Raw genomic sequence first — 18,645 nt, forward strand, 5'->3', positions numbered from 1 at the left:
CCCAAAAAACAATCACGTATCCCAAAACTCGAAAGGTTGCTATGTGATCGCCCAGTAGAAGGATCATTAAATTCTTTATTCAGTTTGAATGGTGTCGGCCGCTGGTGATTAACACTGAGCCGGAGTTTAGGAGAAGAGTTTGTAGCAAACTGTTGCCCGACACCGGTTTTCACAATTTTCGAGCAATCAAAACGGAACGATGCGCGTTGCAGCGAGCTGATACGTCGAAGTTCAATTGGAAGCAATCGATCATTCCCCAAAAAGCGGGTAAAGAAGGCGTCAATCCGAAACTTGAGCGACAAAGAACAGGAATTTAAGAAGAATGCAGTAGGGCGCGACTAGAGAGTTCCTAATAATTTTGCATCGAACAGCAGTCATCTAGATTCTGATCGTTTAGTTGTTTATGTCTCCGCTCTGTATTTAGGGTCCTCGTCTTGCTCGCTTTCGATTTTTTTTCCAACAAAACATCACTCACACAGACGGCAATATTTCTTGAAGGAATTGAATAAAACAACTGTTTGGCTACAATAAGGTAAGAGCCAGTATCAAGCATACAAGATACAATATGCATTTTCCCCTCTCTTTTGGGAGCTTGATGCACAAAACATTACGTTGACTGAACGAATTTTTCATGCATTTTTGTCTTGTAGGAAGAGCTCCAAGCTTACCAACCCAGCCTTTTAAGAGTCATATGCATATACAGCATCAAGACCCGCAGCGCTTACATATAAAACATCTCAATTGGAATCAAGAAATTCCGAATCAACGAACAGAACATTCAGCCTTGTTTGGAAACACTTTGGTCAGAAAACACGTGTATCGGATACGACTGTGACCTCCCGGCTCTGATTTATTCGCATATCAACCTTATTAAAAGCCCCCCTCTACCTTTTACCTGCCTCATTACAACCTCGACACATCCTTGATATATTTTTGGGGCTAAAGTCACTTTGCACCTAAAACACACACAAACCCACTACTACATAAAAAGCCAAAAATAGTATAGACCTCTCTATCGTCATGGCTGCTGCAAATTCAAGGTACATTCCTTATTTTTCAAGCATGGCCACTCACGTTTTGTTTGTGTTGGCTTATGGTTTTCAAGTCAAAGTGACACGCTCGCAAACTTCACATGTCAATCCCAAAAACATCATCTAACCTCGCCTCATTTATTAGTAGAAAGAAGCGCAAAACACAGGAACCAACACCATCAACCACTCAACCGATAATGCCCTTCCCCGCAAACCATTCTCATCCAAACACACCGACATCATCAACAACATCAACGGCTGGACTCGCGTCCCAACTCCCGCAACTCGACGCGCCAGCATTCAACCCGAAAGATCTCCTGCTGTATCCACATCAACCCGTCGAAGCTTCGCCACGTGGTAATAGAGTCCGAACTCGTGGTGGTCGATATGCAAATGAAGCCAGAGCTCCACATCCTAAAACACGAGATGCGAGTTGTTTATGTGGATTGGGATTTGACGGTGTTGAGTTTGTTATTACGTGTCATACTTGTCATGGTATATACTGTTGTTTGGAGAGTTTGGAAATGTTTCGGGGCTAAACTCGAAAATCATATTTTATAGATTGGTTTCATGGACGATGTGTTGGAATAAGTAGTACGACAGCACCTTTTGAATGGATTTGTCCTCATTGTAGGCCGGCCAATGCGAGGTATGTGTGATAGACTGTCTGCGTCATTGTAACCCGCACCTTCATCGTTTTTTTGTTGACGCCTTGTTTTCTGCCCCCCCCCCCCTAGTACTGTGCCTGTTGAAGCATCCGGTCAGAAACGAAAGAAACCATCACCTCCTGCTGGTAAGGACATCTCGAAACAAAAAAGAATTGAGTTTACTCATACTCGTTTCTAAATAGTATCAAAGCCAGCTACACCCATACTGAATATACCGCCAACACCTTCGCGAACACCTACTCGAAAGATTGCTGAAGAGGTTGATGACGACGATGACCTGTGTCCTGTATGTGATGGTGAATGTACATGCAACACTAAGCAGAGCTTCATAGTCACTCCCATTATTGAAGTCGAAACTGCTACCATGCAAATGACTGCTATTGGATCACCGCAAACCATATCTCCAGCTCGTCGTGGTTCGCCCAAAACACCACGTGGTACTCGATCGACGCGAGGCAGATCAACGACTGCTCGAAAGCCAAAAGCAACTGCCAGTACTAGCACTAGTAGCACTCGTCGAGATCGTAAATCGACTAGTAGAACACCAGCAAGAAACTCGTCCAGTATTGTCATAGTAGAAGGATACGATTCGTCTGAAGATGGTACAGAACAATCTTTTGCTGCCGATATTGTGTCCGCCATGGTTGGTTTATCCGAGGAAGAAGACGATGATATTGTAATGGCAGACAATCATAATGGTACTCCAAATGAAGGTGTATCAAATCTAGATCAATCCATGCTGCAAATCTTGATTATGAATAGTGATGGTGCGTCGTCGACAGATGATGATGCCATGGATTATTACGAAGATGCATTGGATCATCCAACTGGTGGTAAAAGTAGTAGTAATACTCATCATCAAATGGGACAAATGGATCTGGACGATACAATGTCATCGGACTTTGCTGATGCTATGAATGGTGATGCATTCGGCAGCAATAAGAAGATCCAAATCAAATTTGAATTAAAGGATGAAGCATATGATTGGTCGTCAGAGTCTGAAGTTGAATCGAGGCCACAGCAAGCTGGTGGGAAAATATTATCGTCATTACGCAAGACTGTTGTTGCAGTTGGGAAACAAAAGAAGACACCTAAAGGTAGCAAAGGTGCTGCTTCAGCTGCTGGTAGCAGTAATAGTGGGAAGGATATGGCATTGTTATCATCTCTAGTCAAGGAAGAAGAATTGGTATCATCTGCATCGTCGACCTCGCCTTCAGTTGCATCGCCACCACCAAAGTCACCCAATATGAATGGGACGGCTAGTAAAGCTGCAGATGGTGGCAATAAGACGCCTTCGACCAAACAAGTCGACTTTAAACAAACTCATGTTGCACCGAATGGAGACATTACCACCACAACAAAGAGCTTGACTGTTTCTGTAGCTAGTAATCAGAAAAAGAAACCAGCTACACCAAGGAAGACTCCTAGTAGTGTCAGTAAAAGTAAAAAGAATAAGAGTAAAAAGACGGATCAAAATGCTGCTTCCTCATCATCAACAAACAACAGTGCTAGTAATACTGCCAATAATACTCCAGCACTACCGCAACCTCCACCACTCGCTGTTTCTGCATTCTTGGCTGCCTTGCTAGAATCTACAGGGAGTGCACCACTACCAATGCCTGATGCTATACGTATCAAGTCTGAAGAAGAAAATGGGCATGGGAATAATAGTAATGCTACTGGTATATTAAATGGCACTCTTCCAAATGGTACTTCTTCGAACGATACAACTTCTCTGGATGGTATTGTCGCTGGTGTGCAGGCTGCACTACAAGCGTCGCCAATGTCAAGTGTGCTAGCCACATTTGCTGCCATTGCCAACGCAACTGGTAACCCAGGACTGATTGCTGCCTTGACGACTGTAGCAGAGCTATTGATGGCCAATGGAACTAGTGTAGATAATGGAGGTGATGTTAATCGAATGGAGGATGGTATCGAGAATGATGTCAGTGGTGATGATACCTCCAACAACATGAACACATCAGATGAAACTCCTGCTGCCATTACGAAGGAAGACTCTGTATCATCATCTGTATCGTCTGCTGATAATCTAGGACTCTCTATAGAAACCAGTACTGAAAGTACAACAACAACAGACAGCACTCCACATACTCCCGCTACTATAATTACGGCTGAATCACCCTTCATGTCTGCACCCTTGAAGCTCGATGAAGTGCTAGACACTGATAGACTCGAATCCGATAATTCTGAATCTGTGGTTCGAGACACACCATTATCACCAGTAGCAGTAGCTATAGCGCGATGGAAGACTGTGCCAATAGGATCATTCCGACGATCACGTCGCACATCAGTCCATGGACGAACATCAGCAGCTGCATTAGCCACCGCAGTACGTCCCACTGTCGAATCACCAACCATGGGAAGCAGTCTCGGAGTAAACTCGACACTAGCAGATCTTGGAGGATCACCAGGCCTCGCCCCACTTCGAAACACGATGATTTATTATAAAAACGCAAACAACAATAACATCAATCATACTGGAACTGGTGGTGTTAGTATGATGGGATATGATGCAGCACCGTCTGTAGCATTAGGTGGATTGCTGAATGCATCACCACTGTTTGCACCATTGGATAATCGAGCATTGAGTCATGATGAGGATAATTGTATGCTGGTGTTCGAACCACCACCATTGTCGTTGCCTGAATCCATGTCTACTACTACCACTTTTAGTGGTACTACAGGCTCGACTAGTATGATCCCGTTGAGTCCGCCACCTAGTGCGACCAATAGCCCCGTACGTAATGGTGCGAAGGGGAAGGGAAAAGTCTACTAGTATAAGAAGTGAGGGAAAAGAAAACGTTTGGGATGGCCTACACAAATTTTAAAACGGGAAGGAAGGAGGAAAATATAGTTTTGAGGAAAGATAGTCAAATCAGTAGGAGTTGGCTTCTTTTATTATTTTGCTTTGTTGGGAGGAATGGTTGTTTTTAGGGCTGGATGGTTTGGTTTTATTGTGTATGATTTTTGTTGGGCTGGCGTATGTGGAATTAGTATATAATCATAAACGTTGTCCCTCAATCCCCTGTAACATAAAAAGAATGGAAAAAACAGTGTCTTGCTTCAGAAATATAAAGGAAATTTTATTATGAGATATACGTGTGTTTATGCTTGAAGTGTTATAGTACAAAGAGAAGGATTATGTGCCTCTAGAATATAATACGTTTCCCATCTCCGTCTAGTATATCTCATCAAACGGCGCCGTATCTGCAAAACACCTGCTCCAAACATTCCTCACAGCATCTTCCGCCAACACGCCCTGACACTGCGGCACATGCGACAGCGCCAACGTAGCCCGTCTCTTAACACAGCTCTGATGGCCCTTATTAAATCCAACAAACCCTCGCCTCACTTCCCTCATAAACCGACACTCACCACTCAGACTGGCCGCCCGGATCTCACTGCACGCGTACTGCTCACACGAGTCCCATTTCACACTCGTCGTCTCGTGATCGTATACATGCACCAGCTCGTGTGCGAGCGTGTCTTCTAGATGCCGTTGCGAGACGAGCCGGTTTTGGCAGAGGACTATCCCTATTGATGGTGCGAAGCCGCCCGATATTGTTGGTGGGCATGGCATGCATACGAAATGGGATGGCGTGAGTGGGGCTGGGAGGGATGTGTGGAGGAATGTTATTACTGGGCCTGTTTGCAAAAAAGTGTGTGTGGTTAATGACACGTTGACAAAGTCAAAGGTTGTTTGATACGAGGGATCACGTACTGTTTTTTAAGAGATATTCCTTCCATTTCTCGCATCTCTCATGATCTTTGGCTGTTTTGGATGGGTCGTCTGTGGTTTCGTCTTTTAGGAGTGGTGATGGTGATGGTGTTAGCAGTGACGAGAGGGCGTTTCTCCAGCGTGTGAATGCCGCGTCGGTCTCTGGGGGTGCTGATGTAGGCTCCTCTGGTGTAGCTGCCATCTTGTTAATAGATATTTATAGCTTGCAATTCGCAGTTTTGTGCTTTTCGTGGTTTTGAGGAGTTGAACGTTCAAAGCTTTGCGGAGAGAGCGAGATAGACAGAGATGGCTACACTAGCGATAGAGAACTTGTTTAGCGTGAAAGGAAAAGTCGCCCTGGTACGTTCCTTTGCTTTGAAACTTGCACAAGAAACTTGATCTTTTTCGTGGACAGAATTACGTGCATTCACGACAAGCACTCGCTTAAGATGCTAGTTGTATCAATGATTCTTGATAGGTTACCGGCGGAGGAACTGGAATTGGGCGTATGATTGCAGCAGGTCTGACTCAAAATGGTGCCAAAGTGTACATTGCATCACGCAAACGGGACGTTGTGGAGAAGACTGCTGCTGAGCTTAGTGTCAATGGCGGTAAATGTATCGCTCTGGTGGCAGATTTGAGCTCGAAGGCTGGGTGTCTGAAGCTTGCTGCTGAGCTACAGGCACGAGAGCCGATTCTACACATACTGGTCAACAAGTAAGCTGTTGCTGTTGCAGTACAATTTTTGCCGACATGTCGCTGACTGACAACATTTGCAATATAGTTCTGGCGGTGCTTGGGGTGGTAAGCTGGAGGATTTCCCTGAACAAGGATGGGACAAGCTCGTTGCACTGAATGTGAAGAATCTGTTTTACATGACCGTCGCGTAAGTCTTTGATCTAATGGCGATAATGCAAGTACGTGTTTAGCTGACGCTCTTTCGTTTTCTAGCTGTCTACCAATGCTGGAGAAGGGAGCTAACGGAAACATTGATCCCAGTCGAGTCATCAATGTAACGTCTATCGCAGGATACACAAACCATTCAGGTATGAGACAGGTGCAGAACCGCTTCAAACTGCAATACTCTGATGTTCAACTATAGAGAATGTTACCACTGGAATTGGTGAAGGATCATGGAGTTGTGAGTCCGCAGCAGCCTGTGTTGCCTTGCGATTTTACCCATCTAACATTTTCTTACTACCAGACAATCCAACCAAGGCTGCTGCTAATCACCTAACACGTATTATGGCGGTGACGCTTGCCAAGCGGAATATCACAGTGAATGCCATCGCGCCAGGTGTTTACTTGACGAATATGACGTCTTATGGGTACTCTGTTCATAAAGAGAAGTTCCAATCAGGACAACCAATGGGCAGAATAGGTATGTTTTTGCAAATTGTGTGCTTTCCCAATTGTCGTTGCTGCCGTAGAATACTGAAACGGTTCATTTGTGCAGGTTCTGTGGATGATATGGCTGGCTTGGCGCTCTATTTGAGCTCAAAGGCTTCCGCTCATCTTACCGGTGCTATTGTTGATACATCGGGAGGGCAAAGCTTATTGTCTAGTGCTTCGTCCAAGTTTTAGAAAGCATCAATACAGCTTTGATAACATTACGCATCAAAAATGAAGATTCGATTAGTCGTTTCTGAGTTGACGACGTAGAGATTAAGGTCCATTGATGGCATTTCTAAAGGAAAGACGAGGACCGCGTTGCTGTGATAATGCATTGAGGATATGGTTGGTTGCCAAGACGTCAAACCTGGCATTCACGAGGCGCAACCTCCATGTTACAGCTTTGAACTTTGAAGCGTCCTCGAGAAGACTTGACGTGTCCTCGCTCTCTTCAACATCGAACCGCCGCATGTTCTCACAGCATCAACAACTAATACTCCTCATCGTATTCATACCACACCACCAAAGTATCTAGCACAAACTTTAGATCATGCACTATGTTATTGGAGTCGTCGTCTTGTCTGTTGTTGCTCTAGCCTATGGTGTGCAAACTTGTGGCTACGTGTTTGTCCAATATCGCCGAAGCCTTCTGACTAAGTCTGTTGTCCTAAATCATTTAGGTGCTCCATCAAAGGCTTGGTTTGCACAAGGCGACAATGTCTACATTTCTGAAACAGGTCCTGATGGATCCGAAGTATGGGTGTTCCGCAATGGCATCCCTGTATATGTAGCTAAATCAGGAGGACCTGATAGTAATCAAGTCTATTACGACTTTGATTCCGCCAAGGATACTCTCTACTCAAAGCCTGATTGGCGTGAATATATGGTTGATGGCTGTAAGAGGAATTATTCGTTCGGGATTGAAACCGATGCAATGTCTTCATATGCGTCGAGATTGATCTAACATATTCATCACTTTTTGCATGATTTTAGATTCAGATATTGGCTATGAAGGCGATTATGGTACTCGAGGCTTGTCAAACCCCACCCTCACATCATTGTCCCCATTGGCACCAACCCCAACGTCATTGGAACCAACCCCAACAGCTCCTTATGAACCCACTGCAACCTATAGTTCTACTACAGCAAGCTCCGAGCCAACTGGACCTGCTTCTACTGCTTGAGTTTGTTAAAGGTGTAACGTCGATCTAACCGTACTAGTTGTTTAGAGGGTTTGTGCTTCAGCATTTGTTATAACGAATTGCAAATATGAATTAGATAGTTCTCTAAAACAAAATGTTGCATTTTTGGAGGCAGACGGTGGGGCTTTTGTCGCCGTTGAACTTTATCAACTTTGAAGATTTCAATTCCAACGAAATGCACCATACTTACGCGTTGAACTCGAGGAATATGAACATTATGAATTTTATTGAAGCGATGGAAGGATCTTTGTCGCTATTACACAAACACGTGACTCCTTCAACACTATAAAAGGAGAGGTTTTCGTTCCTGAAAATTCCATCGACCACTAAAAACAATAAGTGAATTTAGCAAGGTTTAGAAGTCCAGGAAGGCCCATACGTTGCAGGCACACACATACTCGATCGTAAAATTCTAGTCTGGCTGGTTTCTATTACCAAGGTTCGTCTTCGTTACATCTTTCTGAAAGCGTTTGCTTTGGATGGGTGTTTTGAATTTTGTGGGCCGCCAACTCGAATTGCACTTGTTGCGTCGACTAATCCCTAATAATTTGTATCTATTTACCTTTGAATCTCTACAGGAAGAACTAGAGGATCACCCCCTCAAGTTAAATGGAAATCTCAACGTAAACATGATGACAACCCATTATATGGAGACTGAAGGCTCCAATCTGGTCGAAACCAATAAAAGATTGTCATATGATGGTCATGATATAAATCAGCCTATCGTGATTCCCATTCACCCGTCAACGATGGTCGATGAGCCAGCCGAAATCACAGATGTGGCGTCCCTTTTACTTCAACTCAAAGACTATCCCGTCATAAAGCAGGTCCCTCCATCAGACACACGAACAGATAGTGGATCCGACGGTCAAAACACAACAACAATGGAAACGTCAGAATCACCTGAAACGTCATCAACCACTACGAATAAGAAGAAGGTAGAAAAGAAGAAGGTCCTCAAGAAGGAATACGAGCCACTGCGCATCAAACTTATACACTGGTGTCAGAAACTGTCACTGGAAAGCCCCACCATTGACAAGGCAGTCGAGTTACTTGACACTCTGGTGCACAATACTAGAACTACTTCAGATGGTACGTTGAGGACAATATTAGCAGCATGAATACAGTTGTTCAGGTTCACCCGAAGTTGGGAGGACTAACATATAATCTGTTTTTGAATAGATGCTGCTGTTGGAGCGGTAATGTTTGCAGTGTGCAGACGGTGTGGCAGTGAACGCACATACAAGGAAATATCGGATATGACAGGTGTCGTCATAAAAGCAATAGCAAAGCAAAGCAAGACATTGAAAGAATTATGTCCCGAGGAACTTGCACCAGTCTCGGATATATTCTCAATGCTACCAAGATACACAACGTTACTAAACCTGCCTGAACCCGTCAAAGATCTCGCTACGATATTGGTAAAACGTGTCAAACAAAGTGGAATCTTGGAAGCCCGTCATATCGCAAGTGTAGCTGGTGGTTGTATATGGTTGGCAGTAGTAATGTCACATCCCTCAGTAGGGCCCTTCGTCACCTCAACTCAAATAGGAAATGTAGTAGGTGCCACGACAATGACTGTCGAAAAGGTATACGATATGATTCTCGTCAACTGGGATGCAATCATAAAGGACGAAGACCTCGAACTACCAGACGGCTTCCACCATGTTGGTAAAATCACATCCCGTCCATACTTGAAGCTCCTGATGCGCCTATCGATGCCGGCACGTCGCTTCTCGTATGTATTGTCAAACAGGATGCTGGAACATAATCTCATACCCGAAGAAGAGAGACCATTGGAACGCTGGCTAGCTCTTCATATTGCAACACGGTTAGATCCCAATGAACCAATGATAGTCCAGCCGCATGAAGTTATGCCTTATCTTGGGATTAAGAACGCATTCCATCTAAGGTATGCCCAAGTCAAGGAGAAGTGGCAGCAGTTGTTGAAGGACGGTGATCTGCCGCCAGGCTTCCGTACATTCGCAGATCAACGTCTGCGATAGAAAAGGACAGATCGTAGAGCTGGTAGTACATATAGTGTTTGTATAGTAGGCAGTCGCAGTGGGAAATCGCATCTGACAATGTAAATCGTAAATCGGAAGGAAATGTTTCATCATGCATGTCAAGTAGTATCCATATCGAAGTGAAATAAAACATGTAATCGTTATTTAAAAGATTTACAATTTGGGTGTTGTTTCAAAGCTATGTACCATAAGAGCCAAGATAAATCACGCATTATTTTCGCATTACGTTAAAAGATATTGGATTTTGAACCAGTGGTCTGCGAAAGTTCCTGCGTGTATAAGACTTTCAACAAAAATCTGAGTCAAGAATGGTAGCGAAAAAACGCCATCACGCATGCCAAGTTATATATATAAGCCAAACTATACAAACGCTTTTTATTTTCGATTACCTTCCTCCCCATTCTACTATATTTACTCCCGCTTCCCCCTTCACTATGTCTTCTGTCCTTCACCGCGTCTCCCTTCAAACTCCTCCCACTCATCCTTTTCACCTTTGACGATGCGATCTAGCATCAATCAAATTCCTTCTACGGTACGCAGTAGCGAAATCTTGCACCACTCGTTTCAACGGCGACCATTCCTCATCATTGACGGCACCCTGAAACTTGGTCATGAATACATCCCCATTCAATGCACCACGACCAGCAACCGTCCCTACATCCGGCAGACTTTCAATAACAGTACGAGTCCATGCTATACTATCTGGTACGACATCACCCAATACTTTGAGTATACTGCCACCTTCTGATACAGATGTACGTGGCCAGTCGAATAAGATGCCCCGCCATACTTGTTCTACAAGTTGTTTTCCGTGTTGGCGAGCCATTTCTGTTATTCCTTTTGCGTATGTGAGTGGCAGACGATGTGCATGATATCGTGCTGACGCCATTGAGAGCAGGTCTCGTATAAACCGGAGGACTGAGAGAAGGGGATCTGGTTGTGTCAGGCCAAAACATCCTTGTGCTAGACCGAGTAAGGTTGGGAGTGCTGTTGATGACATGACTAGTATGGGGCAGACATCGATACATTCCAGCAGTAATCGGAAAAAGTCTTCGACAGCTAAAAGAGAAGATTCCTGTGAGGTTAGCAAAATAGTAAAACAACGCAAAACCATTGGGACTAATCACAGAAGTTTTTGTTCTTTACGAAAAAGCACCCCGTCCCTCAAAACGAGGGCATACCTTCCGCTTGAGAATCAATATTGGGAGAAGCAGCACTCAAGACTCGTAATGTGGTCACAGCCATACGTTCAATCATAGCAAACACTGCCCTTCCTTCTGGAGTATCCGGATTTCCCAAATTGGCAGTACAAGCTTTAGCCACCCATAAATAACAAGCCAGACCCGTCTCATCATAAGCAGTATACAGTACATCCAGTATTTGAGGAGTCAGAGCAGCTATATGATATTTACATGATTCAATAGCGTGTCGTAGCAGTCTACATAGAGCTTCGGATAGACGTGTGCCCTTGTAGTTATCAAACAGGGCTTTAATCACAGGCCACAAGTCTGATAATAAGATTACTAGTGGATGTGGTGTATTCGGCGGTATTTCTGCAGATGGCTTTACGACTTGGAAGAAGACTGTGAGGACGTCTAGTTGATCTTCAGCTGCTAATATAATCTTTACTTCAGCATCCGGATCATTTGCTGGTCGACCCATCATGGCGACTGAGTGTAATTGTTGGGCGACGGGTAGACAAAATGACTGTAATACTTCCAAGAGTCGAGCTAGTGGTACAGCAGCAATAACATGACCTATAGCTTCAGCCACGTCTCGTCGATCAGATCGATCAAGACGTGTCATGAGCTGATTATAAAAGGGATGTAATTCATTCAGATAGTCTACTAGCAAAACTCCACATGACTCGCACAAGAATTTCATGGCTTGAGCGGCAGCAGCTGTACTCTCAGCATCATCGAATCCTTTACTTATAAAGTTCAGCTGATACGGTATGTAATTCGGATGTAGACGGGTCCACTCAGCATAGCGACCAATAACCAGTATGGCAGCATACTTCACTTTTGAGTGGGAGGGCAGTTGTGGCAACCATGACATGATTTCAGGCAAATATACGTTTTCAGTGTGAGATATGCAGGTACCCATAGTTCGTAATGCGAATAATGGTGCTTCTATAGATTGCCACGGTATGGATGGATCTAGAGTGGGTGGTTGATCTCCGCCCTGAGTTGATGTCAACATAAATCCTTTGAGCATGGCATGAGGTCGCGCCAGCGCTGGCCCTTCTCCTACTACTCGTACACAATCCTTCAAGACATCGCCCATTACATGGCGAAAATCTCGAAATTCGTCTCGTTCTAGTGCCGTCCATCTACCCAGATCCGACGGATACTTTAAATGCTTGATCATAATATCAGTCAACCTTATGTATGTCGGTATGAGGAACGTACGTGCTGCTGCATATTGTTCCATGATGACCATTTCCGACAAGTGATACCAGAATGGGAAGGTCACACGTACTACCTCCAAGTCGTCTATAGCTGTACATATGATATTGGCCTCTATCAATCCAGCAAATGGCTGTGGGTTGAGCATCATTTGCTCAACGTAGGCTGCTCCAGCATCTGCAAAGATTCGTGTCAAGGTCTTTATCTTTTCAGTATCTTCTTCTTTTATAGATTCGTCCAGCATGGGGTGTAGTGCCAACAGTCTCGGATACATGCTATTTGCCACTATAGACGGGGTGACTGTATCTTTTATATTGGATGCGACGGATCGGTTTACAATCTCACAAATGACGTCTGCGGCCACGTCGAATAGCTCTTCTATTTGCAGAGCGCCAAAGGCATAGTCTATTATAGGTGTTCCTACTATCGTTGCAACATCGACTTCTCCAAATCTTAGCCATGAGCACAAGCATGAAAACATTCGTTGCTTCATTCCATTCGTCATTGCTAAATGATTAAAGGATGGTGAGCAAACGAGTTGCATGGATCGGACTAAAGTTCCTGGTTTAGTTACCCGGAGTTTGAGCGTATACCAGAAGCAGCGACAAGACATCCTTAGATTTATGAGTCAGCAGCGAATCCTGTCTATTCTTGAAATCGTCCTTCTGTAGCAAGGAAGTGAGAGTAAGAAGACTAGCTTGTAGATTTAGCCAAAAGAATTGCAGAATTGCGTCGATCGCACCTCTATCGGGATTTTGATGTTCTCAAACAGCTCTTCAGGCAAGACACTCAAAAAATCCAACAAGACAGCAACCATTTCAGGATCAGATCCGTACGTGCTCATCATCTGTCCCACAGGGTCCGTCCATTCGAGATACTGTATGGCCAAGTCAGCCAATGCTAGACACAGCTGTGTTGTCAAACTTCGTGGAGCTTGACGATAGGTATGGAGCAGCGAGACAATGGAATCACGTAACGAAGCACGTGAATCTGATGGTAATTGCTCCAAGTCATACACAATCTAGAGAAATGGAAAAGTTTCAGTTGCGATTGAGCTCATCAAGAGTATATTTGTTCGATTTTTTTGCGCAGGCGTCTTGCTTCCAACAGCTACCTTTTGCCTAAATGTCTGTCCAGCGAAAGTATGCGCTTCCAGTCCTACAGATGGTGATCTCAGCAAGGCATCAGCTACAGCCCACGCCGAAGCCTAAATCCAATTGGTTAGCAATGTTTTTCTTTGACGAAATGTATGGAAGAGCACAATGACAGTGCGAGCAACGACTAGATTGCTGAGAAAAATACTGTATAATTTTCTGAATCAGACGTACCGTCTTTTGGAAGTCTTCGAGCCATACACTAGCTTCGCGTTGTTTGGTCTTGTCACTTGTTGGTTGATACAATTGCTGGATTGCAGCTAGCACTTGCTCTGTGCTCGGAGGACCGATGGGAGTCACCATGGCCATAACCAAAATTATGTGAAAATGCTACTTGAAGCTTGAAGAATGAACTTTTTGATTCTACTAACGTTTCAAGAATGTGATGATAGAAGAGGATGGCCTGCTGGTGGGCGGTGACTTGTAAAAGTGATCGAGTGGTCAAATCTATTATGAAATGAAAAAAATATGACCGATGCTGTAAAGAAATACGTCCAGAGAAAAATCGAAAAAACCGTCGAAAAGCAATGGAGGGGCTATAGACGAAAACACAGAGCAAATTCACGTGTTTTGCGAAGTGTTTTCGGTTGATAGAGTATATTTACACGTCAACATTTCATCGTCATCTCCTTACAGGTCCTTACAACTGGTAAACGCTCCTTCACCAAATTTCCAAACTCGGTTCACAAAGCACAAACGACGACGTATTGGACGAGAAAAGCAAGGTTGTTTAGCAGTTCCACGAGTGCATCGTACGCGACTAGTATAGTAAGCGCGAGTTCTCAGTTGTAGTCTCTCTTTCATCCTTGCATCAGTTTGCTCGAAACAGTGCCGTAATATCTAACATCTCAACGTTTATCTGCAAACAGAACAATGGACGGCGAACTAAGTGGAGCAGCAGTGCCCGTTGTGATCATTGTTGGATATGCTGTCGGCTTTTATTTGACTCTGGTTGGACATCAAATGGAAATCGTCAAGAACTACGTCCTCCCTGACTTCATGAGAGTCTTTGCTGGCTTGGGGATTGGTATGTGGTATTAATTCACTTTAATCGTTCCTTCACTCTTTTGAGGGCGTACTCGTTCTTCATTTTTAATTGTCTGTACGTGTAACTTACCTCTATCCCGTCGAATCCCTTCCAGGACCAAAGGACGTTCCATTTGCATGTTTGGCACTCGCCGGTGTCTTTACATACTGTATCGTGGCCATTCCTACTGCAACATTGCAAGCTTTTGATCCTAATGTCAGGCTCAACAACAAGGTATTCAACCAGAGACTGGCAATCTGAGGGAACCACTTGTCACCAACAGTCTCATTCTTCCATAGCTTCCTCGCGCAAACCGTGAGGCTCTCACTGGAATGGCAGCAAGGGCTAGGGCAGGGACACAGAACTTGATTGAGACCTATCCTTTAATGGTTGCTGCCATCGTTGTAGCTCATCTCACAAACGTTCCTCTTCAAGTTCAAACCCAGTAAGTGCTTGTTCTTCAAACTCATGTTATTTGATCGCTAAGCTCGTTTTCCTTCGACAGCTTCGCTCTAGCTGCTGTATCTCTCAAAGTTATATACTTTGTTGCATACTTGGTGGATCTTGATCCAATCCGGTCGCTCTCATGGGGACTCTGTCAAATGGGACTTTTGATATTGCTCTCACATGCAATGCCACAGTTTCCACTGTTATATAAGACTCTGCAAAGAGATGTCAACACTCATATCAGTGGCAATATTCGTAGTCTTATGGAACCTATCAGGTCCTTCTTGTCCAAGACGTTTTTGAAGGCAAGTAATGTTGAACCTGATTGTAGATCATATACAGACGGACTGACATGTTTTGATTTAGGGAGTCATTTGATCTGAATGTTTGGGAGAGCTTTGACTGGATGATGTGGCGATATCTGTATAATTTTGCTTATATTCTTCCATATATTTCTTGACAAGGTTGATTTGTACAGGATCGCGCGAGTTCCTCGCGTTGCTCCAGTCCCTCGCGTCCCTTCGCTTCAGTCTGCTTCAGAAAGATACACACTTTTTGTTCAAAAATTCAAAACTTCGAAAGATCTTCAAGAACAAGATGGACAGCCAGGATGTAGGCCATGACAGCAAAGCTAGCGATGGGAGCACACTTGATCAAGTCATGGCATGGAAGCCACCTCAATATTTGCTGCCTCCATCAACGAGACAAACTGTATTGCTGTCATCAGAGAATGGCAACGGCATTAATAACGCATCTTCAGACAGGGACTCTGCAACGGGCGAATATGACAGTGACAACTACAGCTTGATGCACTTTGCATCAACCGATGCTGTCCTCGATGCAAACGCTGAAAACATCGACATCGAGTCGCCGCAGCTGGACGGACAGACGTATCTTAATAATACTTTGCCTAACGAAAAGCAAGCCGAATATGAGGATGAAGATATCGACATCTTTATGCCAGATTTCGACATCTCGCCATCGCCTGCCACCACTACGAAAGCTACAAAAGGACAAAGGAGAACTCGAAGAAGGAGGAAGGCTCTTGCTAAGAATGATGCTGAAGTTATACATTGTATTATATGTGGCAGGCCATTGAGAGAGCCTGTCGAGGTTCATTCGGTATTCGTCAAACACGTCAAGGTGAGACTTGCAGGTGTTCGCAGTTTCTTTTTTTCGCTGGGATGTCCATTAGACATTGATCCAACCGGATTTATCTCTCACCTCTTCATCAACTCATCAGCCACCTATTGTGAGGCATATGAAACGCATGAACAACATCTTGGACTTTCCATCACATGCCCGAGTCTGCATGTATGACCTTCAACGAGCCATGCAAGCACGTATAGATGAAATGATGAATGAAGATGAAGACGAAACTGCTGAATTGCAGGCTTCTGTTATGAAGAATCTTGGAGAGTTTGAACTTGTTGAACCAAACTGGCAGGCAAGCCTTTCCACCAATTTTTGAGAATTTGTTTCGTCTGAGCGTCAAAGTGTCGCATAGTGAGCATATTATTTCGTAACACGTACTATCATATTTAGGAACCATTTCAAAAGACGAGAACATTAGGACAGAAAGCTGCTGATGCCGTAGCGAGATTTGGTGGAAGTTGGGGATTTGTCATTGTTTGTATTTCATTTATCGCTGTATGGGCCTTCCTCAATGAAATCTTGGAGAACTATGTTGGTAGCACGTAAGTCCATGTGTTGAGTGATGGATCAATTGGTGGTCCATTCATATACTTGGCATGACCTGTTTTTGCTCACCTCGTCCCTCCCAACCCTTTAGATGGGATCCATATCCCTTCATTCTCCTCAATTTCTTCCTTTCTATGATTGCTTCTATTCAAGTAAGGTTCAATGCTCCCAACAAAAGAAAAGTCGGAAAGTGAAGTCGAAAATGACGAAGACGACATCCTTCTTATCTTGAGGTCTTATCCTTAAGTAATTAACATCAGTTTAATCAATTAAAGATTAACAATAGGCTCCTATTATTATGATGTCTCAAAACCGTCAAAGTGAAATCGATCACGAAGTGAATGACTATGTCAGTACTATAATGCTTCGAGCCGAAAACCTCATCCGTCATGCCCAAGCTAAAACTGACCTCTTGGTTGGTCCCACATTCCGTCGCCTACTCGAAATCCAAGAAATAGAAGTCGACTTGATACAAACACTCCATCAACAACATCGTCGTTTCATACATCGTAATACCGTCAACGATGATGCCCAATCTCCTGATGGAAGTGGCACGATAACACCATCCACAGCAGCAGCAACATGGACGGTTGAAACACATCCTGATCCACATGCTAGAATGTTGTTGCATCGCTACTTTAACATCTTTTTAGAACAAGACCAACTTATCTTTTCTCGTGCTCATGGTGATGGAGATAATTATATTGGGAGTGTTGAGAATGTGAAGCTTGAGTTCCGAGAAGGGCCTGGTCGAGATCGTGGTCGATTAAGGAGGATTACGTATGATTTGGTGTTTCCTCTATCGGTGGGTGGTACGTTGGATGATGTGTTGTCTGGTGATGGACATGTCAGTTTGAGGAATGCTTTTGATATACCCCAACTCGTCATGCCAGGTATGTCTTGCAAAAATGCTTTTAGGAATTGCTTGTCTATTGAGGTATCTCTTATCGACTGCGCCCCATCTGTGATGTTTTAACACTTTTTCACTTTTCAAGGTCGATTGTACTCCATGACTGTACACTTTGCCAATGAAGTCGTCACCTTCCAGAATGGTGACTTGCCACCTAGATACCTCCCTACTTTTGCACCAAAGCGTGTAGATAAAGTAGCAGAACTATGGAAGCGTAGTGTCTCTAAAATCTCGTTTACATACGCTCCACCGGCTCAGGTCGCGGTAGTCCACCTTACAGAACGTCAAGTATTGAAAAGAGGATCTATTCGATTCTTCCCTCCATTGGGCAAAACAGAAGCTAAAGTATCTACTGCATTCTTGTATCAAGGAGATTTTGTGTCTGAGGTACGTCTTTGCAATTTGGTTGAGGACACAAAAAGGTCGAGCCGTCATCCTTCTGTATTGACATTCAATTTTGTCTTTCAAGGATGTCCTCCAACAGATTGTGGGTCCACGACCATTACCTCCAACATGGAAGAAGATAGCAGAGGTTGATTGGGCGTCTTCAACAGTAGTTTCTTCTCAGGCTGGTGATAGAACCTCTGCTGCACCTATACAAGAACAACAGCAGATGGAAGTACATCTCGAAGATCTACAAGGACCTGGTGTCTTTGTATTCACCTGTGACGAGGTTAGAGCATCGTTCCATGGGCATTTGGCTTCCGTTGGTCGTGAACAGTGACAACATGAGAGAGATAGAGAGAGAGAGCAGGAGAGGAAGAGGGTGTTGATCACGCTGTGAACATCTACTTTTGAGTTAATTTCATACATCATATTTTTATCACCCATTTTTATCATATACATTCACTAGATTTAAAGATTTCAAAACCCCAACGACCCGCTCTGTCGTTGTGTTGCTCGTGTCTAACGCGACGAGGAACGAGAATCTCCCTTTTA

General features: G+C 44.0%; 5 protein-coding genes across 5 annotated transcripts; 3 read left to right on the top strand and 2 right to left on the bottom strand.

Moving 5' to 3' along the window:
* Positions 1-1,020: 1,020 nt before the first annotated feature.
* Positions 1,021-4,496, top strand: SmJEL517_g01957 (uncharacterized protein; the record flags this gene model as incomplete). Its single annotated transcript, XM_031167885.1, has 5 exons — positions 1,021-1,040; positions 1,177-1,526; positions 1,593-1,680; positions 1,769-1,824; positions 1,882-4,496. 5 exons carry the CDS (start codon positions 1,021-1,023, stop codon positions 4,494-4,496), a joined length of 3,129 nt encoding a protein of 1,042 aa, XP_031026169.1.
* Positions 4,497-4,898: 402 nt separating this feature from the next.
* Positions 4,899-5,640, bottom strand: SmJEL517_g01958 (uncharacterized protein; the record flags this gene model as incomplete). Its single annotated transcript, XM_031167886.1, has 2 exons — positions 4,899-5,365; positions 5,442-5,640. The coding sequence occupies 2 exons, from the start codon at positions 5,638-5,640 to the stop codon at positions 4,899-4,901; spliced, it is 666 nt and encodes a 221-aa protein (XP_031026166.1).
* Positions 5,641-5,744: 104 nt separating this feature from the next.
* On the top strand, positions 5,745-7,022 carry SmJEL517_g01959 (uncharacterized protein; the record flags this gene model as incomplete). Its single annotated transcript, XM_031167887.1, has 7 exons — positions 5,745-5,798; positions 5,917-6,155; positions 6,223-6,324; positions 6,390-6,484; positions 6,541-6,579; positions 6,643-6,819; positions 6,895-7,022. The coding sequence occupies 7 exons, from the start codon at positions 5,745-5,747 to the stop codon at positions 7,020-7,022; spliced, it is 834 nt and encodes a 277-aa protein (XP_031026167.1).
* A 3,524-nt stretch (positions 7,023-10,546) lies between these two features.
* On the bottom strand, positions 10,547-13,930 carry SmJEL517_g01960 (uncharacterized protein; the record flags this gene model as incomplete). Its single annotated transcript, XM_031167888.1, has 6 exons — positions 10,547-11,118; positions 11,241-12,974; positions 13,042-13,132; positions 13,210-13,488; positions 13,582-13,674; positions 13,796-13,930. The coding sequence occupies 6 exons, from the start codon at positions 13,928-13,930 to the stop codon at positions 10,547-10,549; spliced, it is 2,904 nt and encodes a 967-aa protein (XP_031026085.1).
* Positions 13,931-15,692: 1,762 nt separating this feature from the next.
* Positions 15,693-18,430, top strand: SmJEL517_g01961 (uncharacterized protein; the record flags this gene model as incomplete). Its single annotated transcript, XM_031167889.1, has 7 exons — positions 15,693-16,238; positions 16,339-16,524; positions 16,641-16,792; positions 16,888-16,948; positions 17,083-17,689; positions 17,792-18,093; positions 18,176-18,430. The coding sequence occupies 7 exons, from the start codon at positions 15,693-15,695 to the stop codon at positions 18,428-18,430; spliced, it is 2,109 nt and encodes a 702-aa protein (XP_031026084.1).
* Positions 18,431-18,645: the final 215 nt, after the last annotated feature.

The sequence above is a fragment of the Synchytrium microbalum genome (assembly GCF_006535985.1).
Source record: "Synchytrium microbalum strain JEL517 chromosome Unknown SmJEL517_scf0007, whole genome shotgun sequence".
In the NCBI taxonomy this organism is placed as follows: Eukaryota; Fungi; Chytridiomycota; class Chytridiomycetes; order Synchytriales; family Synchytriaceae; genus Synchytrium; species Synchytrium microbalum.